Source organism: Sorex fumeus, unplaced genomic scaffold (genome assembly GCF_029834395.1).
Source record: "Sorex fumeus unplaced genomic scaffold, SorFum_2.1 ptg000072l, whole genome shotgun sequence".
Classification (NCBI taxonomy): Eukaryota; Metazoa; Chordata; class Mammalia; order Eulipotyphla; family Soricidae; genus Sorex; species Sorex fumeus.
In genome coordinates, this window is record NW_026606129.1 from 57,793,948 (window position 1) to 57,806,261 (window position 12,314).

Sequence of the window (12,314 nt, forward strand, 5' to 3'; positions counted from 1 at the left end):
ATATTGACTCATGCTAATTCCCTAACAAGTCCCAATATCTTTTTATTCTTATTTCTTACCAGTTTTACCAAAACAAGCTGCCATTTGTTTGATATACTTCTTAAGAGTGCTTCAAATATTGCTTTTTTCCATGAAACATTTTTTGACTTGGGAAAATAGAGTTAACTGGTCACACACAAGTTAAAAGAAGCAGAATCTAACAAATTCTACCTCTAAAGCTTGTGAGTCAAATAATCTTCATAAATTGCTTGGTTTACTAAAGCCTTTCTGAAAAACAGTGAGAGGCCGAAGAGATAGCTCAATAGAATGTATGTAATTCATGCACGAGGGCAGGATTAAATTCCTAGCATCTCAAGACCCCCAAGCACCGCATGGAGAAACCGTATGATGAACAACCCATGAGCACTGAGCAAAGAGTAGTCCCCGAACACTGCTAGGCGTGGCCTAAACAAACAAACAAACAAAAAATCCCAAGGATGTGATCCTAAAGGAATAGGGTAACGGCCTCTAATGTCTTTCAGGTGCTGCATGGGATCCTGGAAACTTCTACTTAGGTCGGACATTTCTGTTATCAGTGATTCCTGGTATTACAAATGATTTCTGGTCGCATCACAGGCAGGTGTATGTAAGCATCACAAAGGAGTGAGATCCCTGTTGAGTACTGCAACTAAAAAGCATGTGCCTGTGCCATGGCCAGGAAGTGTAACTACCCTAGTGAGCACTAGTGGCAGTGACTCCTGACAAGCATCGCAGTCATTACTTGTGTACCTCAACAAGTGACTCCCACTGAGGACGTGTGCAAGTAGCACAGCTAATGGAGTACAAACATCAGTGAGCACCACTATTTGAAGTAGACTGCAGGCTGATATGTGACCCCCCCCCCCGCCCCCGCAAGCACCACAATTAAATGCACGAGCAACACAGCCAAGTGGGTTTTTGTGTATGTGTGTGTGTGTGTGTGTGTGTGTGTGTGTGTAAGAAAGATAGACAGGTGGCCCAGTTATCACAATATTAAGAACAACAATGACAAGAAGAGGAAGGGGGGATTTTTTAAAAATTCAAGTTGGTAGGGATGAAAGCTATGCATTTATCTCAACATTGCATGAGGTCACCTGCCTCCACCATATCAATTGCTGCCTCTGAACCTGATTCCCTTATCCTTAGCACTTTTATGTGGGGTTAAAATAACAAAAAACAAAAACAAAACCAAGAGTATGCTGATTTACACTAACATTAAAGGATTGTTGTGAATCTTGTCAATTTTAACTACTGAGACCCTGGCTAGTTTTAAAAATAAATGCTTGTTTCTTTCTTTTCTTCCTTTTTTTGTTCTTCTATAGTCCATAATATAATCATGTCAGTGGTCCCCAACCTAGTTAATATTTGAATATTTTTGTTCAGTGTTTATTTATACCAGTCTTGAGTTCCACCTTAGACTTAATGAATCAGGATTTCCAGAAGTGGGGCACTGCCAACTTTATCAAGCTGGGGGTTATGGCTGAACTTTCTTTGCTGAGGTTTCCCTTGACTAGAACATAAATTGCATTTGTTTAGAGGTATAAACTACATCTTCTCACTTAGTCTATAACAGTAATTAACACACTCATGCTGGTATTACAGCTTGTGTTTCTCACCATCTGGTGCCTTCATTAACAGTGTTCCACTTTGTGGGAAGGTGCCATACTAAAGTTGAATATGAAATGTTGGCAACAATAACCATTTCTGTTGCTGCAGTCGGTCTGATGTGACATACAAATGTGAGCCACTTGTACACATCAGTGTCAACATGTACACATCAATGTCAGCATGTTAAGGTTATCATTTGGTTTCTGTATTTTATACTTTTCCCTGTTTTTTTTTTTATTTGTAGAAATGTAGGCAGGAAAAAGATGTGTGTCATTTATTGGAACTCCTAAAGCTCCACAATATGTACAGTACTATTTTTCATTGAGAAATGGAAAAACATTAACATATCAAAAATTGTTACTTGAAATTAAGTTTTATAAAGGCAAAACAACTTTTGGGGGGAATATATTTTATTCTTATTTCTTTATATTTGGTATGTATAAGAGTGTCACACATATTTGCTGAAATGATTAATAAATTATGTGAAAATAAGGTTGATACTCTTGGATCTTAAACATATTATTGGACTTTGGCTTACAAACTAAGATTCATTCATTTATCCATTAATAAATATTACTAATTAATAATATTAACAGCAACCAAGGAAATAAAAGAATGAACCAGAGAGGTATAATTTCTTATGTTTTAAGAAATGCCTAAAGTTTAACCTTACTTAATAAAATATATTTCCATATTTTATCGCTATAAAAATATATTTGAAAAGTTTCAGAGGATGAATATTACCAGTTCCTTTCCTGGACATCCCGAGAAAAATTGAGGATCAGAAATGGGATCACTGAGATATGACTGAAGGAGATTTAGCCGAAGGCCTGTAGGAGGCTCATTCGTCATTTTTACTCCATTCTGTAGAACTGTTACTGGGAACTAAGGCAAATGGAAAGCATTATTAAAAATAACCAGCATGGATTTTAAAAATACATACATTGGTAAATTTTAAAAAGGTATAAAGCACTTCTCTAATGAAGATGATTCACATACACATGCATAAGATTCTCAGTACCATTTCTTTATTAAAGATATGATAACAAAGAACCACAACTATAATAAGCTAGCATCTCACTCTGATGAAAATGACTGATATCAAAAACATTAGAAATAAGAAATGTTGGTGAGGATGTGGAGAAAAAGGATCACTGATATAATGCTGGGGTAGTAAATGCAACTAAACAGAATTACTGTATACTTCAATAATATCACTCCTAGATATCTACCTGGAGGATATAAATGCATTAATTAAAAATATATTTGTACCTTCAAATCCATAGTAGCATTACTTACAAAAACCCAAACATGGAATCAACCTAAATACCCATCTACAGATGACTGGATAAAGAAACTATGGTATAGAGAGTACAGCAGATATGGCGCTTACCTTGCACGTAGTCCAACCAAGAGACTGCTAGGAGTGATCCCTGAGCAGAGAGCCAGGAATAAAGCCCTGAACGCTGCTGGGAGTGGTCCCAAAACAAAATGAAATAAGCAAACAAACAAAAAACCCCAAACCGAAGAAAGCTATCATATGTATTCAAGACATTTTTACTCCCCCTTTAAAGAAAGACAAACTCTAGACTTTGGGGACAAAAATGTCTGGAAATTGAGATGATGTTATTCTAAGAAGAGCAAATAATTAACTAAAAAGACAATTAACATGAGATTTTATTCACATGTGTAGTAAATAATAAAATCAAATAAACTTGTAACAACAATAACAAAGCAGTTAGTTCTGCTAGACTCATTTAGACTAGTTAGACTCTTTGAAAATTCTGGTGGCTACCACAGAGAAAGAAGATGGAACAGAAGGAATATATAGAAGGTCTTTTTTGGCGATGGGGTGGCATTGAATTTTAGTTGTGAATGCAGTAAGTCCTATACACATTTAGAGGCGAAATTCCCTAACATAATAAACCAAAGATAAATCAATACAAGACAAAATGTTTTATAAAGAGATATGAAGGCATACTTCAGAAAAGGTTTTAAAAATACTTTGGGTAGCCATGTAATGCTTGATTAAGCCTCTCACATACAATGTAACTGAAAACTAAGTAAATATACTAAATTCCATAGGAGATAAACATACTTTTGGAGATGGGTAACTTGTGAGCCAAAGTCTAAAAGATGGGTTGCACTCTTCAGCATTAAAATCTTCACATATTTTTTCCAACATAGGCATCCAGGAAACAGCAAGGTGACAATTCTGTAGACAAACCCATGTGCCATCTTGTGTTGCTGCTTTAATCAATTTTGTTGCAATCGGTCCTTGTCCTTGTCCCAGTGAAATAGCTTGGAAACTATTTCCAGACATCTCTTTATCATTTGCAAATTTCAATAGGCCTAAAATGTCACCAAAAAAAGAGTTTAAGGGGCCAAAGTGATAGTACAATGACGTTGCATGGGACCAAATGGTCCCTTGAACACCACTAGGAATGATCCTTAAGCACAGAGCCAGAAGTGAGCTCTGAATATTGATGGGTGTGGCTATAAAACAATCAAAAATAGTTTTATTGCTAAGTATATGATTATAAAATATGCCTTATGTTTCAGTATATAGTCATTTAGTTATAAAAATTCTAGTTATTCCTTATATGTACTAGATTCACAGTCTTACAAGAAAAAAAAAGAAATAGACATTGAGCAAGATGTTATCTTTATAATTTCTTAAAAGTTTATGGTATATGCACTTACTGGCCATAGGATCTGCTCCTGGAGAGAGCACAAATATTAATGGAATGGTGCAATTTGAATCCAAGTAACTCTTTGCCAGATCAAATGGTGGAGGCTCTACAAACTTTTTTCCTAGTTTGTCTGTTACATAATTTGTTATGGCTGGTGTTATCTGTTGAAGATAGTAATATATGACCCTTAGAGTATTTATTATTTCATAGAACAACTCTGATTATTACTAAAACCAATAAAATTGAAAGAGGAGACTCTAGCAAAGATAGTACCTAACATTTCACAAAATGTTAATTCCCCTAAGACACATAAAATGTCTATAAATTATTAGGACAAAATTTAAAATAGGCAAAGAAGATGACAGTTTATAAGAAATAAAATTGAAATGGACCTTAAACTTATAAAAAAAATGCTCCACATCATTCATTAGGCAGAGACTACAAACTGTTCCCTTCTTTGTCTCATTTTAGTGATAAAACTCCAAAATTTTTAGCTTTCTTTGCAGCTAGATGTGATGATGTGATGAACTTATGGCCAAGGCATGAAAGTAGAAACTATCTACTTAGCTTTCAGATCATGTATCTATGAAGAAACTATTTACCTCAAGAGATGGTTTTCATAAGTAAGCTTCTATTTTTCTGTCAAGGAGCATACTCTATAGAAATGGTGTTTTAGCTAGCAGTGTATGGGCTGGAGTGATAGCACAGCGGTAGGGCGTTTGCCTTACAAGCGACCAACATGGCCGACCCGAGTTCGATTACTCTGCCCCTCTCAGAGAGCCCGGCAAGCTACCGAGAGTATTCGATATGCCAAACACAGTAACAACAAAGTCTCCAATGAAGATGTTACTGGGCCCGCTCGAGCAAATCGACAATCAACGGGAGGGCCCTTACCTTACCTTTACCTTGTATGAGCCAGTAGAGATTGGAAGGGAAAGAAGTATGGGAGGAAGAAAAGGTGGAAGAAAGTAATTAAGAAGCTGGTCTATCACAAGGCTATAAACTGCTGGCACATGAACAATTACTCATCACATACTGGTACTCAGGTATAAAAATATTGAAAACCGTTGTTCTAAAGGACTTCTTTAAGTATAAAAGAAGAAGAAACCTTAGTTTCTTGATGATTTTATAAAAACGGAGTTGACCTTCTAGCCCTCAAGCTACTCATTCCTCAATTTACCATGAAAATAAAAGGTTAATGGTCAAAAAATAATGAATAAAGCAATATTTCTTAGACTTTGGGCTGGGAAAGAAAGTCATTTTTACATTCAAGAATGTGGATCATTGGAAGTGCTTGAAAAAGGAGCAACACAGATGTTGATGAGTTGGGAAGGCAGGAAGAGTTCAAGAAGAATGAGGTGCCAGAAGTTTCAGAGTTAAAACTAGAGAACTATCCAGCAAAAGAGATCAGAAATCTTCATAAGAGTATCCTGAATCTCTGCTAAATAATATGGCGTGCACACATAAGCCCAGGCAAAGAATGACTTGAGGATCTATGAAGCTACTAGAGTTAATGCGGGTCTAGGAATAAATTCTAAGTAGCCTCGTTCGAGAGCCACTGATGATCACTTGGGTTCTCATTAAACCCCCCTCCCCATAGACACACTTTTGTAGTGTGTCTAAGGGGAGTAAAAGCTATTTTAGATCTACTCTTACCTTCAACATTTTTGGAAAGGAATAATCCAAACTTAAATTAATTATGTAGCTAAACAAGTTGGCAAACTTTTCTATATAGGTCTGAGTAATAATTGCTTTTAAGGTTTATGGACCATAGAAATTTTCTGCTGTGTATTCTTTTTAATTCTTTTTAAATAAACCCTTTTTTTTTGCTTTTTGGGTCACACCTGGTGATGCACAGGGGTTATTCCTGACTTTGCACTCAGGAGTTACTCCTGGCGGTGCTCAGGGTACCATATGGGATGCTGGGAATCGAACCCGGGTCAGCTGTGTGCAAGGCAAACGCCCTACCCACTGTGCTATCTCTCCAGTCCCCTTAAATAAACCCTTTAAAAAATAAAAACCAGAGGCTGAGAGATAGTACAGTGGGTACAACACTTGCTTTGTATGTGACCGACTCAAGTTTGATCCCCAATACCCTGAGCCCCATCAGGAGTGATCCCTAAGCACAGAGCCATGAGTAAGCCCTTGAGCATTGGAGTGTATGGTCCCCAAACAATAATAATAATAATAATAATAATAATAATAATAATAATAATATAAAAACATCATTGGAAACCAGGGATGTAACTCAGTGCTAGAACACTTGTCTTGCATGTAGACCTTGTAGACCTTGGATTCAATTCCTAGAATGGCCAAAAAAACCCAACCAAAACTAAAAATGAAACAATATTAGCTCACACACTATCAAAAGAGGTTATGGGCTGGATTTGGCCCATAAAGTGATGTTTGTTGACCCTGAACAAGCAGAACAAAATTCAATAATCTTTAAAAGGAAGATAACAAAATCCCCATTGTCAGTAATGTGCAGCATTCAACAAAAAATTAAACAGTTTATTTTTTTAAATAATTACATTTTTTTGCTTTTTGGGTCACACCTGGCAATGCTCAGCTTACTGCTGGCTCTGCACTCAAGAATTACTCCTGGCAGTGCGTGGGAAAACATGAGATGCCAGGAATCAACCCTGGGTCTGCCTTGTGCAAGGCAAATACCCTACTTGCTGTATTATCACTCTGAGCCTACATTAAGCAGTTTAAATAAGCAGATTAGATACTACAAAAGAGAAATCAGTAAACTGAAAAATAAAAATATAAAAAGTTTAAATTTAAATGTGGTGATATAAAACATTTAAAAATAATTTAATATATAAGGTTTATCCATGGTTTAGTATCAAGCAGTCTGATTTATATTTATTCATTTCATTTGGTTTGAGGGCTGTACCCAGTGGTGCTAAAGTGGGAACTACTCCTGGATCTGGGCTCCAAATGTGGTCCCTGGAATGACTCTAAGGACCATAAATTGCTGAGGGTTGAACCAGGGTTGCCACATGGAAAGCAAGCACTTTAAACCTCACACTGTCTCTCTGGCCTTTTAATTTATATTTAAATGAAATCATGGGTTGGTGGAAACTTGTTTTGAAGAACTAATAACTAAAAGTTTTTCCTAAGATGAGGAAAACTATAAACCCTAGGAATTCATGAAATTCTTTGCGCATGTGAAGTGAGGTTTGCAGAACCAATAACAGTTAGCAGAAAACCTAGTATTGGCACAATTTATGAATGACAAATTATCTGCATTTCAAAAAAATAAAAACAAGAAAGGAAAGGGCATATTCATATGTTTGTTTTTTACCTTGTCAGGTCTTAAACATCGAAGAATTATTATTTTCTGTAGTTCATTTAAGTCTTTATTCATTGGTTCTGGATATTTAGCATTGTGTGGTTCTTTACTATCATAGATTGCCCGCCATTCATCTATATTTTCACAAAAATGAGCCCTACAAAGGAAAAATTATTCTTTCACTGGGAAAATATTTAGAGAAAGACAGTTGAACAAAGACATAAACCAAAATAGTCATAGAATAAATTAAAAATCACTAGATTGATCACAACATACCCATCACTAGTCAGTTCTCAATCATCATATTTAAACAATTACCTGAAATTACTGAAAGAAGGAAATTCACTTGCATGACAAATTTCCTCCCAACTTTTATCGGGTAGCCAAGATGGAGCAGGATTTTTCTCAGAACTCTTAAGACTTACTCCTCCAGTTAAAAGAAACATCAGTTCATGATATTCAATTTCTTTCCTTGCCCTATATTTCCAAAATAGGGGCAGCTGTAAATGGCTTATTTAAAAATATAATTCAATTCAATTTCCTATAACTTAGCAAAATAACCAGGACTTATTTACCCTGTTGCTACGTTACTAGAAAAATGGGACCAAAAAGAATGTAACAACCATTTTGGGCAATTTTACAGTAGCCAGTGAAGGAACTATTCCTTGAACAAAGGGAAACAAAAATTTGTGTCTAAGATTGTCTCAGATATTTGTCTGGAGGTATCAATCTGAGACCAAAAAGCATGGAAATTAATAAACTCAGAGCTTGGTATTATTGTTGAGTTGAAGAGAGAATTATCAGAGGTAAGGAAGACTGACAGAACACAAGGGGAAAGAAATATGTAGAAAAGAAGGCCTAAAAATCTGCAGAGGTATCCTCTTGGCTAAATATTAAGTCATACAATGACATTAAGATAAAACACTACAAAACCAGACAGCAAGTTATCTTGAGGCACTGTAAACCGAGTGTAGCTATAAGGCTCAAAGAGAGGCGGAAATAGGAGTTTTTTGGCAAGAAGTTGAATTGTGTTATACACCAAAGGAGTTCAGTGGTGACATCAGAGGGATCATACCTCAGTATTGAAGATACTGTAACCTGTATAAGTCTAGTTTAAAATGGCCTTAACAGAGCTTAAAAACAAATAGCAAGAGATGTGGGACATAGCTTAGTTGGAATGGAAAGCATACTCTGCATGTGAAAACCCCAGCATTGATCCTTCATACCATGTAGTTCTCTGAACAATGTAAGGAGTGACCCCTGAGCAGTGAACAACAACAACAACAACAAAAAGAATAACCAAAGCAATATAAAAATGAATGAAAGACCTAATAGGGACCCATAAGATACTCAGCATAGCCTCTGTTGCATAAGTATAACTTAACAAGGCAAGAGTGGTCCCAACAGCTCTGCTGTTGGTGCCTAGAAGCTCTTTTGTCTGTGATCCCCAGTTCCACAATCAATTTCTGGTTACAAAAGTAAAGGCCCTCCTGTTGATCGTCAATTTGCTCGAGCGGGCCCAGTAACATCTCCATTGGAGACTTTGTTGTTACTGTGTCTGGCATATCCAAATACTCTCGGTAGCTTGCCGGGCTCTCCGAGAGGGGCGGAGGAATCGAACTCGGGTCGGCCACGTTGGCTGCGTGCAAGGCAGACGCCCTACCCGCTGGTTACAATACAATTAAATTTATGTGAACACCTCGACGAGCACTACCACCTAAAAAATGTGTGATCTTCTGTCTGACTCTTTATACCCTTACTTGAGACTGCTCTTATCAAGAACATTATTAATAAAATCTCATATAACCCCTTCTCTCCTCAGCAGTACCTTAGGAGATGGCCTTTCATATTACACACATCCATTCTTAATCTCCTCTACCCAGCACAGTCTCAGAAGACAACTGGTACTACAGACTGACTAGCTGCCTCAGTTTTTCAATCTGCATATCACATGTATCACACTTTTCATCTTAATGCTAGATCTCTATAGAAACACTTCCCTCAGTTCACCGAAAGAGCAGCCATGGATGTAGTTCGCTCCTGCCCTACCTGCGCCAGCCTTATACCACAAGTGCCTTCTTTTGGTACTCTATCCAGAGGATTAAAACCCAGTGAAGAATGGCAAATGGATGTAACCCAATATACACGCTTTGGGAGATTTTCCTGTATTCATGTCACTGTACGGGACACAACACTGGCTGGAAGATTTTTCTTGCATGTCAGCATACATTTACTTACTTGTTTTGGAGTTGTGTGGAATAAAGAAGAAATTGGGAAGAGAACAATATTCCCACCTATACTGCCAAAGCCCTTTCTGGATTTGTACTTTATGAATTATTACACTCACTCATGATATTCCACACAATCCCACCAGTCAAGGTATTGTGAAAAAAACATAATAGCACTGTAGCACTGCCCTCCCGTTGTTCATAGATTTTGCTCGAGTAGGCACTAGTAATGTCTCCATTGTGAGACTTGTTACTGTTTTTGGCATATCAAATACGGCACGGGGAGCTTGCCAGGCTCTGTCGTGTGGGCGGGATACTCTCGGTAGCTTGCCAGGTTCTCCCAGAGGGACGGGGAATCAAACCTGGGTCAGCCGCATGCACGGCAAAAGCTCTACCTTCTGTGCTATCCTCCAGCCCAGGGGATTCTATATTATATTTTTGACTAAAAAAGCATAATAGCATTTTAAAATAATGCCTTCTGAACAGAAAACAAAAGGGGAAGAAGGGTACTCTCTTAATCCATAAGCCACTGTATCTTCTTTCTTTAATTTTTTCCCCCCAGTTTGGGACTTACTTCCACCACAGAGAATTATATTGCTATTAAACCTAAAATTTTCTGGAAAGACCCACTGGATAGATGTTGGAAAGACCCTTTTGCCTTTTATCACATTACACTACAAATTATGCATGTGTTTGTAATTATGTTTGTGTTTTGATTTCAGGCTGCAATGTCCACTTTTATCAAGAGAGAGCAAGAGAAGACAAACGGATTAAAAAAAAAACTGAGGCTAGCTGTCAAAGGAATGACAGTAACAAGGTTCCTGAACCAAGAAGTTGAAACCCCCAAACTAGGGATGGATTAAAAGATCTGACTCACCAAGCTGAAAGATAATGAAAATAATTAGGCCAACTCAGTACTCCTGCTAACATGTTTCTTATGATGCTTGCCAGTATTTTGGTGACATTACTTTGGTGAGTAGAGTTAGTGGAGACAAATGCTGGCTCATACTTCTCAGCCCACTATAGCTCATCCTGGTTTGCTACATGCCAACTTCTTCTTTTTTTTTAAATAACATAGCCAATCTACCTACACTTCATCCTTACCAGCAAAGACACCACTGCATTCCTGCATAATTTTACAGAAAACTCCAGATGGATACCTTCATGTACTTCTTTTACTTAATCTTACTGTTATACTTTGGAGACTCAAACACAGCTGGCCTTTGTGCCAAAGAAAAAGAATACTAGAACTAGATTGGCTTTCCTTACAGAGATGGGCTCCTCAGCCGATAACCCTGTTATTGCCACCCCACAAGTATTCCATCCCTACTTCCAGTACTGCAGGCAATAGAACCTCACTGGTGAGTTACACAGGTGAGCAGAATGTATAACTCAAAAACCCAGGAATATGACCATAGGCAGAACTGGAGCCCTCGTGGTGAATTGGCTGATGTGAACAATGTGCTGAACAATATGTTAGCCTGAAGCATATGGTTATATGCTTGCTGCCAATGCCAGTGTTACTTTTCTCTTGCGAAACATGAATGGCACCCTCTCCTGAAAGAAAGAATTTCACCCCTTAGCTCTGTAGGTTACTACTCCAGCACTCCGTCTGGAAAACAGGCCTCATAAGACAACACTTTTTTGTATGGAACATGTAATTATCAACCCATAAGAGGACAAAATGCCTCCATAATAAATATTTCTCTTTATCAAAATATCTTTTTCAGGCTCCTATATTAAATCGCCCACGGACCACATTCTCCCTGTGTCTCCTTTGTAAGTTGATGCTAATATTGGCATACATATTAATCTTGGAATTGTTTTTCTGATTCCTGCATAATAGTTTTCTCCCCTTGATATGTCAATACCTTTGTCCTTGCTCAATAAATGGTCATTCAATCAAGCAACAGCAGCTCACTCCCAAAAAAGTGTTGCACCTCAGCTACCCAATTTGCTGAAATGAATGCGTGCTGTGCCTGGGTGGGAAACTGGGGACAGTGATGAAGAGAAGGTCACTCTGGTGGTGGGATGGGTGTGGGAACATTGAATGCCTGAAACAACTGGATTATAAGCAACTTTGTAAACCACAGTGTTAGATTAAGTAAAAAATTATCAAATAAACATCAAACATAAAAGCTATTGTGCAAGACATTATTATCAGGGAAACATACAAGTAAAATAATGAGTCAAGAAGAGAAAAATCATAATCTCCATCTGTAAGAAACCCTATTATTTGATTAGTTTTACCGGGTAGGTTTCTAAAGTAAATAAAGAAAAAAAACTTACAGAAGAAGATTGGTACATAACAAAAAGGAAAACAGCAGCTTGTCCTTCTCAAATAGGGATCGGCATATATTACAATATAAGTTATATGTGAAGTGGTCATTTAAATATCGTAGGCGCTTTTCCAAAATTTTGGATTTGTTACTAAAAGATTAAGAAAAGGAAAATGTATTTAGTCAAGCA

At 37.3% G+C, this 12,314-nt stretch overlaps 1 protein-coding gene across 1 annotated transcript in view; it reads right to left on the minus strand.

Annotated features, from left to right (window-relative positions):
• DNAH12 (dynein axonemal heavy chain 12) overlaps positions 1-12,314 on the minus strand; it is a 209,920-nt gene that overhangs the window by 21,322 nt on the left and 176,284 nt on the right. Inside the window, exons 59-64 of the mRNA XM_056129552.1 lie at positions 12,135-12,275; positions 7,936-8,094; positions 7,630-7,774; positions 4,330-4,480; positions 3,725-3,978; positions 2,371-2,511 (exon numbers count right to left, since the gene is read on the minus strand). Coding sequence (XP_055985527.1) covers positions 2,371-2,511; positions 3,725-3,978; positions 4,330-4,480; positions 7,630-7,774; positions 7,936-8,094; positions 12,135-12,275 — 991 coding nt within the window. The remainder of the gene's footprint in view (positions 1-2,370; positions 2,512-3,724; positions 3,979-4,329; positions 4,481-7,629; positions 7,775-7,935; positions 8,095-12,134; positions 12,276-12,314) is intronic.